The following is a 20,664-nucleotide window of genomic DNA, read 5'->3' as shown; positions in this document are numbered from 1 at the left end:
AAGGTTGTTCTCATGGCACTGTTTCAGTGTTAAAGTTTCATTCTTATTCCCCTCTGGGGACCTGGTTCCTTTTGTAGTTGAATTCTGTTCTTCACTGCCCCATTGCATATTTTCCCAACTGGATTCATGTACAGACATTATTTATAATAGTGAATAACTAAAACCACCTAAAATGCCCAAAGTAGGAGATGATTTCTAAAGTAACTATATAATATGATGCAACTGTTTTGTTTTGCTTTTTAACTCAATAAGTATTTTTCTTAATAAAGCAGGATTATAAGAAGGTTTCTTTAAAATTCTAAAAATATAGCAATCTTTTGCCAACAGTCATTTCCATACTTAATGGTATAATACCCTAGAAACACTTCTATTGTGATCTGAAATAAAAATGCTGTTTTTCCAAATTTGTTTGCAACTTGGTTACTTTCCCTTTTCATTTTATTTGCCTCCTAGCTCCAGAGTCCTTGAGTTTCAGGGCTCTTAGTCTCTATTTCTGTCTCAGTTTCTCTTTCTGTTTTAGGGTCCTCAGTTTCTGTTTCCTCAGAGTTTCCTTAGTTCATGCCAGAAATAGTCACTGCCAGTACTGGATAACTTGGTGTCATAAGGGCTTACAGCCTGCTTTTTTTTTTCTCTTACTCTGTTGCCTTGGCTGGAGCAATCATGGCTCACTGCAGCTTCTTGGTCTCAAGTGATCCTCCTGCCTCAGTAGTACTGTAATCCCACAAGTAGTTGGGATTACAGGCATGCACCACCATGCCCAGCTAATTTTTATATTTTTAGTAGAGACAAGGTTTTCCCATGTTGCTCAGGCTGGTCTCAAACTCCTGGGCTCTAGCGATCCACCTGCCTTGGCCTCCCAAAGCGCTGGGATTATGGGTATGAGCCACCATGCCTGGCCACAGCCCTCTAGTTAATTTGGCCAAATAGTCATGGCAAAAGCATCTTTGAAGTACACAGATTAAAGGTGGAAAATAAAAAATCAGGCCAGGCGCGATGGCTCACGCCTGTAATCCCAGCACTTTGGGAGGCCGAGGCGGGTGGATCACGAGGTCAAGAGATCGAGACCATCCTGGTCAACGCGGTGAAACCCCGTCTCTACTAAAACTACAAAAAATTAGCTGGGCATGGTGGCACGTGCCTGTAATCCCAGCTACTCAGGAAGCTGAGGCAGGAGAATTGCCTGAGCCCAGGAGGCAGAGGTTGCGGTGAGCCGAGATGGTGCCATTGCACTCCAGCCTGGGTAACAAGAGCGAAACTCCGTCTCAAAAAAAAAAAAAAAAAAAAAATCAAAATGATTGGGAAAACTATTTTCTTACAGCTGCATCTGTTGGGACAGATTTTTTTTAAAGACAACTTTTTAATCTTATTTTTAAAGAGCTGTATCCCATGGTTTATCTTATTAATACAACCTTTATCTTACAATTGAAATAGTTATAGAGATAGAAATTATCAAATGAAGAGACTTTTGGTTTTGTTTTAATAAAAGTACTTTCATATTATATACATTTTGTAAACCACATTTTTTCACTTAGCCATACATTATGAGCATTTTCCTATGTAATATATTTGTCTAAATTACGATTTTATAGGTTATATATCATTATATGGCTGTACCAAAATTTACTTAACCTCAGCCTTATTGATGACCATTCATTCTGTATCCAATTTTTCTACACTTGGTATTTTAAGGAGTATTCCAAACTCCTCCCACACAATGAATAGGAAACCCCTTATGTGTTCTTCATAGACTGGATTACTCTCTCCCTTATCCTGACAAAAATCTGCAAGTTTACACTCTGGAAGGAAGAAATCAGTAGGACTTTGGATGAAAATAGGGTGATCAATTTTGTAGTCAACATGGGCCATTTTAAGAACTACACCTCTTTAGTATCCAGAATGTTTCAGCTCCTATCAAAACATACATACACATACACACACACACACACACACACACACACACACACACACACACACGGATTAGAGGTTAACATGGATGAACCTGGAGGACATTATGCTGAGTATAATAAGTTAATTCCAGAAAGACAAATATTGCATGATTCCACTTACATGTGGAATCTACAGCAGTCAAACACATGGAAGCACAGAGTAGTTGCCAGGGGCTGGGGAAGGGGACTGCTGGGGAGAATGGGGGAGTTGCTAGTCAACGAGTACAAAGTTTCAGTTGTGCCAGGTGAATAAGTAGAAATCTGCTGAACATTGTGTCTAGAGAGCACGGCTTGTGACGCGTGGTTTTCTCTATACATGCTGTTGGTAACCAAAGAAATCCTAATTAATACAGCTGCCTTTAGTTTTATCTGGTTTAATTACAGTTCTTGCTTGGAGCACATGTTTGTGAGCTAAATAACTTCCTTCTAATTTATAATTCAACATCACGTCACCATAACTAAAGGAGAGAGAGTGGAAAGTATTGGGTGGAGCGACTCATGTCTACCTCCCTCCCCCAAAGGAAACTTGCTTCCCTTTAACTTGAATTTTTTTTTGACAGTCTGAAAGGCCTTGCTTAACAAATGGTAAATGGGAATGAGAAAGCTGCAAAGACAAGTGTCTAATTTTTCGCTCTGACAATAACACTTGATCAATACAGAAGTCATAAAGGATGAATTGATAAGACAATCAAGGGCATATGGTCTCAAAAGGCAACTGGTTAGGGTTACTGAAAGTCTAACACATTCACAACTTCAGACATCAAGCTTTTGATTCAGGTGTGGAATCGCTTTGAAGCTATAATTAAAACTGGTGGGTTGAGTATGATAGCTACCATGTCCCACAAGGGCAGATCAGTTACATCTCATATGCCTGGCACACAATTGGCATTCAGTAAATATTACTGAATGAAGTTAAAGCTTTTGCAGATTTGTAAGCCCAAATAAGATCTGGCCCTAAGGTACCCCTACAAATATCAATATAGAACAATTCTCAGTCCATTGCTTGGAAACACTTTGAAACTGGCACCATAAGCCTGCTAATGATAAAGAAGTCATGCCATATTATATAAAAGTAAATAAAACCTAAAGTATTTTATTTTTTAAGTAACTCAGCAAATACTAGGGTCATGATATCAAAATCTCTACTAGCAATCTTCATCAATATTTCTCAAACTGTGAATTGGGAAATGGGAGAACCTCAAAGGAGCCAAGGAAGCTAAATAGCTATTCAGTGGTGGAAATGATGAAGAGTGGGCTCAGTGAATGGGTGGTCAGAATGCAGCTACATTTTTCGTTGGAGAGTTGCCACTATTTCCATGCTGCCTTTGATGATCCAGGAAATTAAGTGTTTGAACAGTGAGCTCACTCAAGAGTGAGCTATCTTTTCATGCAGTGCCCAATTGTGCTACCAGAACAGTTATTCCTGCAATGCTGTTAAGTCTCTCTGTCTCTGTCTCTGTCTCTGTTCTCTCTCTCTCCCTCCCTCCCCCAGCCCAAGACCAAAAGTTTATTGACTTGCACTAAACATTACTAAGATTAAATACAGACCTAACATTTTCTTTGGAGTGGTTAAAAATAATACAGCCAGCATTATTAATGTGATTTCACCCTTAAACACTGTGTAAGACTTCTGGACTGTGATTTATTTGTCCACAGAAATCTTGATCTGGAACTATAAAATTGACTGACCTCAGAAATGTTTTTTTCCTTGTAACATAAGCAACATGCATTTACCCTTCCATTTTCTATACTTGTCAAAAATCTACTATATGTCCCTAATTTTGTCTACTTCAATCCAACAAGTATTTCTTAATATTACAAGTGCCCCAGGCCCTTGTAGAGGAAGAATCACAGGAAGGAATGTGACAAAGCCCAGTTAGAACAACTGTTCTGTGCTGATTGGCTGTTGGTGTGGTCAAAGAAGAATTACCTGACCTATAGGGAAAATACGTCATTTTTCTGTCTTCTTCTGTGAAGCAGGTCCTCGGTCTGTGTAAGAAATGAGTCCAGAAAAGGGGAGGAAGAGGGTAGTCAAGATCCCTTCCTCTATTTGAAGAGAGTTGGTCTGCCTCTCTGAGTTAGGCTCCAGCTACCTTGAGTTAGGGTGCAGCCACGTAGAAGGGCTGAGAGCAGGTACCACAGTAAGCCCAGACCACACATATCTGAGTTTCTGAAACTGTACAGGATTTGAGCTTACTCATTTGAGGATTCAAGTAGACTTGGGATGGTGGCAAGGAACAGTGTTTGTAAATCTGGATTAGATCTGGGGAGGCCAATGTGATACTTATTTACCCTATATTTGGGTACTATAATATTTACCTTAATAATTATTTTTTTGTTGTTGTTGTTGTTTTTTGTTTTTTGAGACGGAGTTTCACTCATGTTACCCAGGCTGGAGTGCAATGGCGCCATCTCGGCTCACCGCAACCTCCGCCTCCTGGGTTCAGGCAATTCTCCTGCCTCAGCCTCCTGAGTAGCTGGGATTACAGGCACGCACCACCATGCCCAACTAATGTTTTGTATTTTTAGTAGAGACGGGGTTTCACCATGTTGGCCAGGATGGTCTCGATCTCTTGACCTCGTGATCCACCCGCCTCGGCCTCCCAAAGTGCTGGGATTACAGGCTTGAGCCACCGCGCCCGGCCAATAATTATTTTATAGTCCAAATTCTTCTGTATGAATCTTTGTAAGTGCAGAAATTAAATTGTTTCACTAGTGCCTCAAGAAATGTAAAATTAATAGTGATGTTCATTCATTCATTCATTAATTTAATAAATATGTATTAAATATGTGTCAGGCATGTGTCAGGCATTGCACTGTGTCATATTAACATATTTTTCTCAATGTCAAAATAATTTTATTTTGTGTAAGCCTTGTATTCTATAATTTTTTCCATGTGACTCAAAATAAACTCTATTTTAGGAAAAGGTAGTTTGACAACAAGTATGTAGAGGTAAACCCTTGAAATATATATCATGAAAATACAGTCAGCCTCTATAGCTGTGTGTTTCATATCCTTAGATTATCAAGGTCAACTAAACTTGGATTGAAAATACTCAGGGAAAAAAAAGAATGGTTCTGTCTCTACTGAATATGTACAGACCTTTTTTTTTTTTGGTCATTACTCCTTCAACAATAGAGTATAACAACTATTTACATAGCATTTACATTTTATTAGGCAATAAAAGTAACCTAGAGATTGTTTAAGGTATACTGGATATTTTTCTTTGTATTTTTAGAAAAGACAGGTTTTCACCATGTTGGCCAGGCTGGTCTCGAACTCCTGACCTTATGTGGTTTGCCCGCCTCAGCCTCCCAAACTGCTAGGATTACAGGCATGAACCACCGCATCCAGCAGTTTTATTTTTCTATAAATGATTTAGCAGGGTAATGAACAATAAACTGTGAGTGTCATTGATCGTACACAATTTTTGATTTTTAACCAACAGTCCATTCCATACTTATCTGTCCAATTATACATGGTTTAAAAATTGTTCCTGACAAAGTCAACTGTCTCCACCTATTTGCACACAGATTAGCCATTCTAACACCTGCTCACTGATACACTCACCATTTCCTGGTAAGTACATAATAAGGGACTCAACTGCCTTTTTCTCTCTTCAAGGAAAAACATTTAAAACATACTTAGCAGGCCAATGTTCAGTAACAGAAATCTCAGATCCAACCAAGGGTAACAGCCCACTTGAGGGTAGCCTGAATCTCAGGGAGCTTATGCTGACAGAGCTTGGCTCCACCTGGAAAGCTAGGCTGTCAGAACCTATTCTGGGGCTTCCAAAGGAAACATCAGATCTCTCTTCCATGAGTAACACTGGGAGAGGCTTTAAAATGAACTACGATAGTCTTATTATCAAATGAACTGTTTCCTTGAGAAAGAATAAGGAATGAGTTTGAATTTTAGGAACCACAGTTGGCCTGGTTCTTGCTCCCAAAGAATCCTGTCCAATATAAAATTTTGGAACCGAATAAGTTACTTTTGGCATGTTGTGAGTTGATTGCTCAATCGGCATCATAAATTGAGTCTTGAATTGTGGAGCTTTCTGCTACACTACTTTTGCAACCCTCAGGGCGCATAGACTCTTCTCCATTCCTGATCGTGTCTTCATGCTTGCAAGTGAAAGCCAGTCCTTTCCGTGCAATATTCTGTGGAAACGGAGAGGACTTTACATACACAAAGAATCATTTATTGTCACCAAATGTAAAAGAATCATAGAAGGTTCTTCCATGTTCCAAATCTAAGATGATTTAGAGTTCATTTAGTCCAACCTCTTCATTTTAAGAATAGTAATATCTCCTTCCACGTGGGTAGCAGACATGTTTTGCCCAACCAGCATCCTTTCCCTCTTTTTCAGGTAACACCACCTCATTTTTTCTTTTGGGTAACTTATGTCTCCGCACCATTATTCAAGAATAACAGATTATTCCACTTCTGTTATTAAGATGGGATTGATTCTAGCTCCAGAGGACAGTCTAAAGAGAGTACATATTCCCTGACTACTGTGATTGCTTCAAGAATGAGCACTCGTTCCAGGTTCGGCCAATGAGAACAGCCTAATTTGATACATTTCTGATGCCTGTCACCAGGACTATGATTAACACGTGTACAATATTTTCCACTGAAAGCTTTAGGGACATCTCAAGGTCATAGCAAGCCATTCACATAGCTAAAATTGTCAGATGCCTTCTCATTTTGTAGTGGGGAAAGAGATATCAACAGATAATTTCAGTCATACATTAAGAGCATTCATTCATTCAAAAAAATATTCATTGAGATGATGAACACTACCAGATGCCTGGTTTTGTTGTGGGTGCTCAGGATGGAGTTATGAATGAAACAGTCATGATCTCTGAATGCCCTATGATGTTCTGAACAGTACATGTATGAGACAGCACAGGAGAGCCATGTAAACTACCTTGGATGTATGTTTGTGGGTAAACAGAAAGGCTTCCTAAAGAAAGGAACCACCCTCCTAGATCTCTCTGAATCTATCCTCCTCTAATTTTCTTCCTCATTCTCACAGCTACTGTCTCAGTTCAGGCCCTCTTTATTTTACAACTGAATTACAGCAATAACTTTCCAACAGAACACCACACCCCTACTCTTACCCTGTTTTTACCCAACTCACTCTTTACTAATGAATTTTTTTTCTTAGAAACTTTTTTTCTAAAGCATAGTATCTACCCATAAAAGTACATATGTGAGCATAAAGCCTGATAAATTTCCTTAACCAACACACACTCATTAACCAGCATCTACATTAACCAACACGGCCAGCATTCTGCAGCCTTCCTCAAGTCATCCACATACTCACCCTCCTCATACATAATAAAAATAAGAATTCATTTTAAAAATAAAAATCTCATAATATTGCTTCCTTCCTATGTTAAAGCCTTCCAAGCACTTTCCCGACAGCCTGCAGGATAAAACCCCATCCCCTTCGCCAAACTATACCCTAGTAATTCCTTGCCTACTGCCGCAGTCTTCCCTGCCTGGCCTCTGCAGTGCTGCCCCCTCTGTGGGGACTAACACAGCCCTCTTCCTCTCCATTGTAATGATTCCTAATTATTCCAAGAGCCACCTTCTCAAAGTCTTCCATGATCCCTTCCCTCCCCACTATGTTTCTCTCATAGATTTTTGAAGATAGAAACAGTTTTCCATTTGTTTCCCAATTTGTTAAATGAGTGAGTAAATTTATTACTTTCCCATAATTCCTTTCCTCGTTTTCCCTCCCCTCTACCCTACCAGTGGTTCTTTTAAAATAAGAACAATCCAGTCCCCTGTGAATGTTTGTACAGGTATGAGATGCACAATGACCAAATATGACCTTCACTCAGCAGTTTGCGAAGTGATGACTGGTTTTCATTGATCCAGCCACACCTTACTGCCTAGTATCCCCTCCTCTCATACCAACTAAGAATATTATAGTAGGGCACTTTGTGGTCTCAACCCTAATGAGGTAACTGAACACAAAGAAAACTGATGTGCACCAGAGCTCGGGCATTCTTCAGGTAAAAAGATAGCTTATACAGAACATTTGGAGGCTTAAGAGAAAATCGGGAGTGGGGGAAGGAAGCAATCAAGCAGGAAAATATTTCCCAAATGCCTACCTGCCGTGTTCTGGGCACCATGGTAGGCTCTATCTGTGATGTCTTATTTAACCTAAGTGGGAGAAGAATGTGAATAAACGGCTGGATTCTTGAATTGCATAAAAAGAGAAGCCAATAACTTTTTCCTTTATTTGGTTGAAGCCAATTATTTGTGTATTTATAGCTTTTTCTTTTAATTAAAAATAAGAGTGGAAAACTCACTGAAATGTCTAATTTCAAATAAAATATTTGATTTCTGACTTCTGCTTTTCAAACAAACCAACCAACAACAACAACAACAACAACAAAAAAAAAAAACAAAAACCCGGAAACATTATGAAAGGTTTTAGTGTTTAGGAGGAAATGTCACGAAGTTGATGGGCCTAGCCAGAACACCTAACACCGTCCATCCACCCTCCAAACAGGCTGCGGCCCTGCAGACAGCACCACCTGAAACCACTTTTATAGAAGCTTTTACACTCTATACTTGATTTTTAATGAAAACATTCTTAGCAATAAATTCATATGGCTAATCCAAGTTTATTTTCTATAGGCATAATATTAAAAACACCTGGCAGGATTGCCCCATTCCCAGCAATATCTATTTCTCCCTAATATCCTGTGACTTTTAACACACTAGGCTGGGACTCCACTAATGAACAGCTGTGATCTACTATAAATTCTCTCAAAACTACCTCCTCTCCTTAGGTCAGCAGCCCCGCCCCTGATCTATTTATTTATCCCCTGAATAAAAGTTGAATATCATAAACCAGAGCCAAAACCCAGAAATTTAAATTCAACCCATCGGTAAAAAATTGCTCAAGTGACTGTAGGCGTAGATGTCTCCAGTGTCGACTCACTAATAAAGCAGAAGAGGCCAGTGTGATAATGTCTTTATATCCTTAACTTGGGTGCTAGAATATCTTCATCATCATTTTATAATCCAAAGTCTTTTGCATAATTTTCATCAGTGCAGAAATTGTTTCTTAAGTGCCAGGTAAAATTAATAGTGATGTTCATTCATTCATCTCACTGAATAAGCAATAAATTCCTTGACGCCAAGGGCCTCGAGGGGCACATCTTCATCTTTGGTTTATGAGTCCTGAACGACCTGGTACAAGGAATACTACTATGAGCCGGCAAGTCAGACCTATTGGGTAGGGGACCAAAGGAAGGAACATGTTTTGATTGCTAAGAAAACATTTTGTTCTCTATCCTTTACTGGGCTGGCAGGCAAAGAGAATGTTCTTAAGAACACTCACATTGAAAACTTAAGTTTCACTAAATGCACAGCCTGTGAAGGCCACGCCGCTGGGGACTGCCTCCACAACCCGCCCGTCTCGACGGACCACGAGGTCCTGGCCACAGACGCTGTGGCGGCGCCTCTGCTCGCACGTTCCCGCGGCCTCTGGACTCCCTCCCTCCCTCAATCCCTCCCTCCGGCGGGCGTCGCTGGCTGGTGGCTGGGCCCAGCTGCAGGAAGCAGACGCGGATCCTCCGTCCAGCGGCGCCCGGTCGGCCTTCCGTCTGTTCCAGCGCCTGTTCCTGCGCTGCCGCGGCTTTGGAAGGTCTCGCGCCCCCTGCACCTTCCCTGGGATGAACCGGGGCTTCCCTCTGGAAGCGAGGGTTTGGGCCACCGTGAGCGAGTTCCGGGTGGTGGGCGTGCCCCAGAGGGAGACCGTTTCAGCTGAGATAGGATCAGAGTAGCGGATGAGGCGCCTGTGGGGTGCGGCCCGGGTGCCCCCGGGCGCGGGATGGAAGGAGGAGTGGGCTCCCCGGGCCTGGTCTGGCCGGCCGGGCCCCAGGCCCAGTGGAGGGAGGGGATGGGCGGCGCCCAGCTGGGCGTCCTGGCCAGCTCACCTTGCCCTGGCGGCGCGCCCCGCCCAGCACTCGGGAGGAGCTGGGCTGGGCCCGCGGCCTTTGGATTCCGGGACCGCCCTCTCCCGCTCCCCGGCCAGCGGCGAGCGGCAGAGACGGCTGGAGCCGCAGCGGCAGCATGAGAGCCGGTGCGGCTCCTCCACGCCTGCGGACGCGTGGCGAGCGGAGGCAGCTCTGCCTGTTCGCGCCATGAGGGTGCCGTCGGGCTGGCCGGCGGCGGCGGCAGCGGCGGGAGGGCGGCGCGGGTGGCGCCAAGGACGGGGGCTACCGTGGACCGTCTGGGCGCTGGTGGCCGCCGGCTTGACGTGCACCGCGCTGATCACCTACGCCTGCTGGGGACAGCTGCCGCCGTTGCCCTGGGCGTCACCGACCCCGCCGCCGCCGCCGCCGCCGACCCCTCCGCGGCCGGTGGGCGTGCTGCTGTGGTGGGAGCCCTTCGGGAGGCGCGGGGGCGCTGCGAGGCCGCCCCCCGACTGCCGGCTGCGCTTCAACATCAGCGGCTGCCGCCTACTAACCGACCGCGCGACCTATGGAGAAGCTCAGGCCGTGCTTTTCCACCACCGCGACCTCGTGAAGGGACCCCCCGACTGGCCCCCGCCCTGGGGCGTCCAGGCGCGCACTGCGGAGGAGCTGGAGCTGCGCATGTTGGACTACGAGAAGGCAGCGGCAGCGGCGGCGGCCGAAGCCCTGGCGACCTCCGGCCCCAGGCCCCCGGGGCAGCGCTGGGTTTGGATGAACTTCGAGTCGCCGTCGCACTCCCCGGGGCTGCGAAGCCTGGCAAGTAACCTCTTCAACTGGACGCTCTCCTACCGGGCGGACTCGGACGTCTTCGTGCCTTATGGCTACCTCCACCCCAGAAGCCACCCTGGCGAACAGCCGTCAGGCCTGGCCCCGCCGCTGTCCCGGAAACAGGGGCTGGTGGCCTGGGTGGTGAGCCACTGGGACGAGCGCCAGGCCCGGGTCCGCTACTACCACCAGCTGAGCCAGCACGTGGCCGTGGACGTGTTCGGCCGAGGCGGGCCCGGGCAGCCGGTGCCCGAAAGCGGGCTCCTGCACACAGTGGCCCGCTACAAGTTCTACCTGGCTTTCGAGAACTCGCAGCACCTGGATTATATCACCGAGAAGCTCTGGCGCAACGCATTGCTCGCCGGGGCGGTGCCAGTGGTGCTGGGCCCAGACCGTGCCAACTACGAGCGCTTCATGCCCCGCGGCGCCTTCATCCACGTGGACGACTTCCCAAGTGCCTCCTCCCTGGCCACTTACTTGCTTTTCCTCGACCGCAACCCTGCCGTCTATCTCCGCTACTTCCACTGGCGCCGGAGCTACGCTGTCCACATCACCTCCTTCTGGGACGAGCCTTGGTGCCGGGTCTGCCAGGCTGTGCAGAGGGCTGGGGACCGGCCCAAAAGCATACGCAACTTGGCCAGCTGGTTTGAGCGGTGAGGCCACCCTCCCCTGGAAGTGACCCAGGGGAGGCCAAGTTGTCAGCTTTTTGATCCTCTAATGTGCATCGTCTTGACTGCTGAATCATGGGACTAAGTTCTTCAAACACCCATTTTTTGCTCTATGGGAAAAACGCGATTTACCAATTAATATTAGCACAGAAATGGGGGCCCAGATCCATATTTTTTGCAGAGCTAGCAGTTGGGCTCCCTTTGTTGTTGATGGGCATCATTGTTTAGGGGTAAAGGAGGGGGCTCTTCCTCACCTTGTAACCAGTGCAGAAATGAAATCGCTTAGCTGCAAGAAGCAGTTGAAGCGGTTTCTCTGAATTTCCTCGTCTGCCACAGGCAGTATTTGTGTCCCGTACAGCCTCTAAATCTCATACACACTGTTCCCAACTCACATTTTTCCAGACCAAGGTGAAGCAAATCTCTGGTTTTAGAAGGAGGCTTGTTGGTGGAGAGTGGAAGGACTGTGGCTGCTGGGTTTTGTTGTTTAGATTCCTCACAGCCTCGGCTCCTGAGAAGGGTGAGGAGGGCAGTCCAAGAGGGGCCTCTGACTTGATTAACAGGTACTATCTGTTCCCCTGTCCTGTGAATGGAAGCAAAATGCTGGATTGTCCTTGGAGGAGAGTTAAGATGAATACATGGGTGTACCTCACTTTACCTAAGAAATGTATTCCTGAAAAGCTGCGTTTAAATCAAGTCCCAAATTCATTGACTTAGGGGAGTTCAGTATTTAATGAAACCCTATGGAGAATCATCCCTTTACAATGTGAATAACCATTTCCTAATTTATTTATTCTGTCTTTATGTTTTCCTATACCCTGGATTTTTTTTAAAGTATATTAAAATTACAGATGTGAAAATAAAGCAGAAGCAACCCTCTTCCCTCCTCCCAGAAAACCAGCCTTTGTTTACAGACAGAAGAAAAGGAAGCCACAGTGTCATTTCCACAAAATTATTTCATGTCTTTACTGGACCTGAAATTTAAACTAGAATACCAGTCCTGCAGGGCTGCTGGTACTACCCTCTGCAGAACGGTGAAAGGTACTGCACTACATTATGGAATCAAGTAAAAGGAAAAAAAGTTTCATGATGTTTGAAAGTGGCAGTTTTTGTTTATCTCTGTCAGTTCTTAAATGTTTAGATCCTAGGAACTACATTAGTGCCTACTATTCACTTACTCTGTCTCATTAAAGGCTAAATCTGCACTTCTCCCTGATGCCAGCAGGTTCCCCTTGTAGTCAATGTAGTAATATAGCATATCTTCACATTTCCAGTGCCCTTGAGACTGTGCTATGGAATCAAACTTGAACATACATGCATTGACTTGACAAGTTACTGAATGAGCAGCATATTCAGCAGGTGCCACTGCGTGCCTATTCTGTGCCAAATACTGAGCTTGGGGCCCTAGGGAGGACAGAGAATTATACAAGACAAGGTCCTCCTTTTTAGGGCTCTTACAATCTATCACTTCCAAAAAGTAAATGGTGACTGATAAAACAATTGGCAGGGCCTGATTGATTACTGTGACAGTCTTAATGATGCCGTAAATCAATATTAGAAAGTTAGTTGACTTAAAGCTTGAAATAATGTGAGTTTTTTCCTCCACTTATTAGAATAAGGACCTTCAGTGACTAATTATTGTGGGTAAAGTCAAGATTAACTAGTTTTATACAGAGTTCTGCTGTAAATAGTCGTTTGTATTTGATTAGTGCAATTATCTAAATCATAAAGCAAGTTTTACTTCTACATTTTTTTGCAGACATACTTGAAAAGCTCACTTAAATCTAGGTGCTTCAGTTCTCTTCTTGAAAGGAGAAATGAAAAGCTGTGGATAAAATGTCCTCATTAAAGTATTATAGTGTGGGCGGAATTACAATTACAAAGTGCCAGCCACTCAATAAAGATAAAAGTTCAATTCTTAAAATGAGTTTTTATAAGATAACAGTCAGTGATCTTGGTGTTACTGGGATTCTACATGGGGCGGTGGAAAAGAGTTCAGGTATTAAAGATAACCTAGTTTAGATTTGAATTCCAGCTATGTGACATTGGGTAAATTAGTCGTAGCCCTGAGCCTCAGCTTCCTCATCTGTAAAATGACTGAGGAAAATACTTCACAAGCTCATTTTGAGCATTTCAGGAAGTAAACGAAGGTACCCAAAATAGCAGACACCCAATCATTGATTTTATATCTTCCTTCTTTGCTTGCAGTGATTTCAAGATGTCCTCATTTCTATTTATAGGCCTAAAATTAAATCTCAAGGTATTTTGTAGAATAATTCTGAAATAAAAAGGATGGTGCCTCATATTGTGTATTTCAAATTAGTCCCTATAGCTAAGCTATATTTCAAGAATCATGATTACCATTTAGATTAAGCTTGAACTTGCAAACTAGAAGAAGAACCTAAGCTTTCTTTGAAAAGAATTTTTTTTGTTTTGTTTTGGTAAAGCTTTATAGTTAAATTAGTATCTATTATTTTACCAATTTTTTAGTATTAAGTCCATTTAAAACTAACCATATATTTATGGAATATTTAGCATGAGGAAGGTATAATTGCATTTGTTTGTTTGTTTGTTTTTGAGATGGAGTCTTACACTGTTCCCCCTGTTGGAATGCAGTGTCGTGATCTTGGCTTACTGCAACCTCTGACTATTGGGTTCAAGTGATTCTCATGCCTCAGCCTCCTGAGCAGCTGGGACTACATGCATCTGCCACCACGCCCGGCCAATTTTTTGTATTTTTAGTACAGACGGGGTTTCACCATTTTGGGCAGGCTTGTCCTGAACTCCTGACCTCATGATCCACCCACCTCAGCCTCCTTAAGTGCTAGGATTACAGGTATGAGCCACTGTGCCCGGCCATTGCATTTTTATTCACATACAAGTTGTTAATATGGAACAATTTTTCAACACTAATCTCATCAGAGAGCAAGATAAATGTGGCAATTGCTCATTTTATTTTACATATACTAAATTGAGTAGGTTCAGTTCTAACATACCTTAAGAAAAATGCATATCAATGCACTGTATGTATTTCAAAATGTCTTTCCTATGATTGTCATGTCCTCCTTTAAGGCTTTTCCCTTAAATTTATTACAAATTTAGTATTTTTAGTGCTTGATGACTTTAATTACATAAATGCATCTGGAATGACATTTGTATCAGAAGAAAGTCTGACTTTCTTTCAGTATTCACAGGTTCTTTCCAGTTTCCAAGTCTTTCCCTAGCAGTAATTTAGGGGAGACAGGGTGGTTTCATGTAAAGAGCTTGCAGTTTGGAATCAGAACCTGGGTATGTGACTCTACCATTTTCTGCCCCTGTGGCCTTGATGAAACAAGTTACTTAAACTCTTGAGTTTTAACTTTCTCTTTATAATGCATGATTGCCCATCTCCCTACAAAACAAGGATTAAATGTGATGATATATGCCAAGGTGCTTTGTATATCGTAAAGTGCTATATGATTATAAGATGTTCTAAATTTTCAAGGATCTATACTGGGGATTGGCAAACAGTTTTCCAGAGAGTAACTATTTCAAGCTTTGCGTATATAATTTATGGAGGCGTTGAGACAACAGATTAGACATTTAAAGTACTCAGGATAGTGCCTGGCTTGTAGGAAGTACCTGGAAAATATTCACTGTGATTATCATCAGTCCATTTTCCTGAGGAAGGAGCCAAGGTCCAGGACCACTGAAGGACTTGCGTAAGATTACATTAGCAGTGGCAGAACCAGCCATGCTTGTACAAATCACAACCCCATTGAGCCTCTGTCACATGAACTGCAAAATGAGGTGATTAGACAAAATCACCTCCCCGTTCCACTTGCTATCATTCTAACTGTCACCCCAGGTTTGAAAGTGCTAATGTGCTTTCCAATGTGGCTTCCTTACAGTCTGGAACTGACAAGTAAACTGGTAGAAAACCAGGAATCAGACAATCTGATTTAGCTTTAAAGATGTAAATTACATATATAATATACTATATATATTTTAAAGCATTATATGCCTCCGATATCAGGGAAAGGAGCCCAGCCCTTGGTAGTTTGGTGAATCCTTGCACTGAATACATGTCAAATCATTTTTGAATGTGTCTCAGGGATTTCTATGCTACACATTATTTTAACAAATCAAGTATTTATGTACACATTTCAGATTTTTTAACAAAATGATTAAAATAATGAGATGGAAAATGACTCCTTGTTTATAATGTTTATCCTCCATGCACTAATGTGTTCAACCATCAACCATGGGATATTTCTTGGCTTGGGGCAGTTCCTTTAAGTTCACTAGTTCTAGATTGGTAACTGGAATGTGATGGGTTTGCCTCTTCTGTGTTGCACCAAGTTCAATTCAGCCTGTACTCTTGTTCTTTCTTGCCTATCCTTTTTACTTTATTCTGAGGAATCACCATCACCAAGGGCATATGTAGTATACTGCTTTCTCTTAGTCCAGTTTATTTTACTAAGTGCTCTGATGTGATGCCTTCCATTTACTGTCTGTAGCTCCTGTTCACTAAATTAAATGCCATTTTAAAAGAGTGTGTATCAGAGCTGGGAACATGATGATAGGCAGAGAGGAGGGGAAGCATCTTAACAGTGGATGCTCAAATTATTGAAATAGGAAAACATGAAGTTGTAATAAACACCAACTATTGTCTCTTCTTTCCTACCTGCCCTCCTCCAACACCACACACACACACACACGCGCGCACACACACACTGACATGCTCATTTAAGCACAGTCTTTGAAAAATGAAGATGGCCAGCTGAAGATAGAAGCAGGACTGGCAAGAAAAGAAGATTCAATAATGAATGAGTAAAAAGAAAACTGCATCATAAAATAGAGCAGGTGATGAATATAGCTGGGGAGTGAAGAGAAAAAGAAAGATATAGGGGTGTGGATAAAAGTACAAAGTGAAGACCAGATAGGAGAAAGTGAGAGGATAGGAAACATGAGAAAAGGAAAGGAAAGATAAGAGTTAAAGGACAACAAGAGGCCGGGTGTGGTGGCTCTTGCCTCTAATCCCAGCATTTTGGGAGGTCGAGGTGGGAAGATCACCTGAGGTCAAGAGTTTGAGACCAGCCTGGCCAACATGGGGAAAACGCATCTCTACTAAAAGTACCAAAAATTAGGATGTGGTGTTGTGCGCCTGTAATCCCAGCTACTTGGGAGGCTGAGGCAGGAGAATCGCTTGAACCCAGAAGGCGGAGGTTGTAGTGAGCCAAGATCAAGATCATGCCATTGCACTCCAGCCTGGGCAACAAGAGTGAAACTTCATCTCAAAAAAAAAAAAAAAAAGAATCCTTTGCTCCAGCTTGAAACACAGCATCTGTTGACAAATGGGGAGTTAAATCAAGAAGTCTGAATTCACTGACAGGGAAAGTTGGAAACTTAACAAGAAATCAACATTTTAACAGAAATATAGAACTGTCCCTTGATATATGACAACAGATTCTTGAACTTGATTGCTCCTTTTTTTTCATTTTGGAAAATTCACATCCATGGCCATTTTTTCATTCCTAGGCAGCGTATTTCATCTGTACTCAATATTCACTTTTAAAGAAATCTACTTTGTTATACTGTCAAAATCACCATTTTAAGGATTAGAAAGGGTAGAGTGAAGAAAATTAAGAACTCAGGATATTTAATATGCTTAGGAGTTTCCTGTACAAGTTTATTATAAAACTATTTCATGTAAGTTTTAAAGAATTGGATTTTTATGACAAATTCATTTTCAGATCTTCAAATAAATGTTTTAAAAAACTACTGAAGCCAGGTGCAGTGGCTCATGCCTGTAATGGCAGCACTTTTAGAAGGCAGGGCAGGTGGGTTGCTTGAGCCCAGGAGTTTAAGACCAGCCTGGGCAACAGGGTGAAACCCCATTACTACAAAAAATACAAAAATGACTGGGGCATGGTGGCATGCACCTGTAGTCCCAGTGACTTGAGGGGCTGAGGGAGGAGGATTGCTTGAACCCAGGAGGTCAAGGCTACAGTGAGCCAAGATTGTGCCACTGCACTCCAGCCTGGAGACAAAGTGAGATCGTGTCTCAAAAAATATTATTAAATCTCATCTAATATACAAAAAAAAAAAAAAAGCCCTATGAGACCATGAGTGCTAAGCATCTTAATCTGAATTATTTTTAAAAAGGGGAGAAATGAGACTATTCAGCAACTTTTAACCAACATTTCTCAAGTGGCTTACATGTGTAGGCACTGTGCTGGGACTTGAGGATGTAAATAAAACTAAAGCAAGGAACTTGCACTCAAAATAGTCTTTTGGACAAGTGTATGCCTTGTCAGGGAAACAGACATGTTGAGAAATAATCCCAATACATGATATATATATTAGATCATATGTAGAACCAAATAATTTAAATAACTCTTAGTAGGAGCCTCAGAGTTGCCAGAGGAATGCATTTCAGGAATGAATGTCCTTCATCAAAAACTAAGTTTTCTTAATGTTATTTCTGGAAAATACAAGTGCTGCAGACTCCAGTCTCAGCACTTTAGGTAACTGATGGTTTTCACTAATACTACAGTTAAAAATAAGTGTTATTATTAAGCATCGCCTTCAAAATTACTAATCTCTGTAGGGATTTTGCTTTCCTAGCAACTGGGAACACCTGCCCTTACCCTGTGATTTTTCTCGTTCTCATATGTTGAGTACACATTTTAGAAATCTCTGTTCCATTAGCTGAAACTTATTCTGAAATATAATTAAACACAACCATCTTGGTGATCAAATAGTAATATGTTTAGATAACTTTAGATAGCTTAGGGTTTATCAAACCTTCTTGGGGAGGTACAAATTTGTGGCTTTGAGGTTAGGATTCTTTGCCAGATGTTTTAATTCACTAATATTTGTTATTTAATAAGCTCCTACTATGCACAGGATGCTTAGGTATGGTTTTACTGTTTAACTCTTCAGTTAAAGGCATTGTGGTAGGCAGCTACGATGACTCACATTGGTCCCTGCCTCCTGGTATCCATGCCCTCCTGTAATCTTTCCCTTTTACTTCTAATGAATAGAATATGGGAGAAATGCAAGGCTGAAGCTTCTGAGATTAGGTTATACAAAGACCAGCTTACTTTCTTGGGAGTTCTTTCTCACCCTCTAGCTTGCTTGCTCTGAAAGAAGCCAACTGATGTGGCGTGAACTGCTCCATGGTAAGAAACTGAGGAAGACTTCTGAGGTCATCAGTCCAACAGCTGGCTAACAACTGAGTCCTGCCAATCACATAAGTGAGTTTAGAAGTGATTCTCCCCAAGGTGAGCCTTCAGATGAGGCTCACGTGTTAACTGCAACCTCATGAGAGACCTTGAGCTAGAGGCCCCCAACTGGGCCACACCAGGATTCCTGACCCACAGAATTTATGAGATAATAGATATCTGTTGTTTTAAGGTTTGTTATGCAGCTGTAGATAATGCAGGCATTATCCCAATTTTAGAGATAAGAAAACTGAGACTCGAACACGTTAATCATGGACAATCATGCAGATAGTAACTGAGCCAGGATTCTAATAGATCTATTTGACTCCAAAGTCTGTGTTCTTTCACTGTCGTACTCTTTCATGAAGTCTAAGTTTTGAAGTAACTGTGATGTTTGCCACCATACCCCAGTTTATGTATGTCTCACTGATCTTTAGGTTCTTATGTGGTCATGTTTCTCAACTTCTCTGAATTTGAGTTTTCTTATCTGTAAAATATGAGGCACATCTCTAGCACTAGCTAACCAGGAGGCTTGCTGGGTCTCAGTGTCTGGATATTTGGAGCGAAGCAGGAGACAGAACTAGGAAGGGCTTCTTATACAAGGTGGGCTGACTCACTAGAGGCAATGCCTTGGGTGGTTGCCAGCAGTTCTTATGGTGTTTACAAGAGCCTACAAACCTAATGGTGAGGGCCAGTATTAGGTTAACAGCAGTTATGATCTTGTGGGATAATACTCTCCAGATGGACATGACATGGGGCCAAATGGGTAGTAGCCTTGCTGTTTCAGGTGTCCAGTTCATGTTATTTGGAGCATAATGGCCATCAGTGGCCAGCATTACAGGAAACAGGATCCAGGGTTGCTCTGGTGCTGGGTTCCTTATCATTCTACTACCTTTCTAATTTTCTGCATTCCCAGTGATGAACAAACAGAGAATACTGGTAATATAAAGAAATTATAAAGAAATAGTACTGGTTTTGTACCGACTTATTGCAGGTCCTTGATTTCCTCAGGTACTTTTAATTTATAATATGTTGTACTGTGTGCCTATTTCTCTATATTTCCCAATTTGGGGTTTGAAAATGCGGTACTGTAATTTTGGAGGAAAGCCTCCCTGTTCACAGATGGGTGATTGCGGGTTTAGGCTATCCATAGAGGATGCCCCAATCCAATCTTAACAAAATCTTTTTGCCTGTGAGTGAAGAGGGAGGATAGATGTGTGTTGTGTGCTGGGATGGGGGCACAGGGGTTTGCAGGATGATGCTGCTGAGCTGCCCACTGGGGCTTCTGAACCCCAAATTTTTAACTTGAAAACCCTGAAGAACATTTGACAAAGGAATTTGGTAGCTATCTGCAATATTTTGGCCTAAGTGTTGTTAATGTGTGTGGATTTGTGGATTGCTCCTCATGTGGATTTCTCTACAACTGGAGCACTAGAAGGTACCTATCTCCTCTTAAATATCACCTATGTCCAGTCTTGTTATCGTGTCATTATGCTGGAACTACATTCGTATGTAAGACATCTTTGTTGAGAGTTATGTTTCTGTTATTCATAGGTTTATAGTACTCAAACTTTAAGCTACAGGCAAACAAAAATAACTAGAAGCTATAATAAAATTTGGGCAATAGTCATTCCAATTATCAGAGCTCAATTTTTTTTACTCTGATATTCAATATTATTTTATTAATAATAGCCTGCCTGGGAGGCAGAGGTTGCAGTGAGCTGAGATCATGCCACTGCACTCCAGCCTGGGCAACAGAGACCCTGTCTCAAAAAATGAAAAATTTAAAAAACAGACTGATAGTTGGTTGCTTTTCTTTTCATAGCTCATTATATACATATTAATAGTTATTCTTATGACTTGGATTATCTGCTACACCAATATATTAAACTTAAAAAAAGAAGTCATTGTGATGCCAAAAGTACATGTTCAAAGTACTTTTTAATTTTCAGGTTGCTTTTTCATGTGTAGCTACTTATTCATTTTTCATTTGTCTAAGCCTAACAATTATCAAAGTGTCTCCTCCTCCGTCTCCTTCCACTCCTATACTTCTCCTTTTCCCTCAATGTGGAGTGG

The 20,664-nt window shown here is 42.2% G+C and overlaps 1 protein-coding gene across 1 annotated transcript; it reads left to right on the top strand.

Annotated features, from left to right (window-relative positions):
• Window positions 1-9,475: 9,475 nt before the first annotated feature.
• Window positions 9,476-13,973, top strand: FUT4 (fucosyltransferase 4). Its single transcript, XM_032295740.1, has one exon. The coding sequence runs from the start codon at window positions 9,762-9,764 to the stop codon at window positions 11,370-11,372; it is 1,611 nt and encodes a 536-aa protein (XP_032151631.1). The 5' UTR covers window positions 9,476-9,761; the 3' UTR covers window positions 11,373-13,973.
• The last annotated feature ends 6,691 nt before the right edge of the window (window positions 13,974-20,664 follow it).

Source organism: Sapajus apella, unplaced genomic scaffold (genome assembly GCF_009761245.1).
Source record: "Sapajus apella isolate SASKATOON/1434 unplaced genomic scaffold, GSC_monkey_1.0 scaffold34, whole genome shotgun sequence".
In the NCBI taxonomy this organism is placed as follows: Eukaryota; Metazoa; Chordata; class Mammalia; order Primates; family Cebidae; genus Sapajus; species Sapajus apella.
This window is presented reverse-complemented; position numbering and strand designations above follow the sequence as displayed.

Excerpts from the sequence above, each read along its gene's own strand:
- FUT4 (XM_032295740.1), top strand. The coding sequence starts at position 9,762 with ATGAGGCGCCTGTGGGGTGCGGCCCGGGTGCCCCCGGGCGCGGGATGG.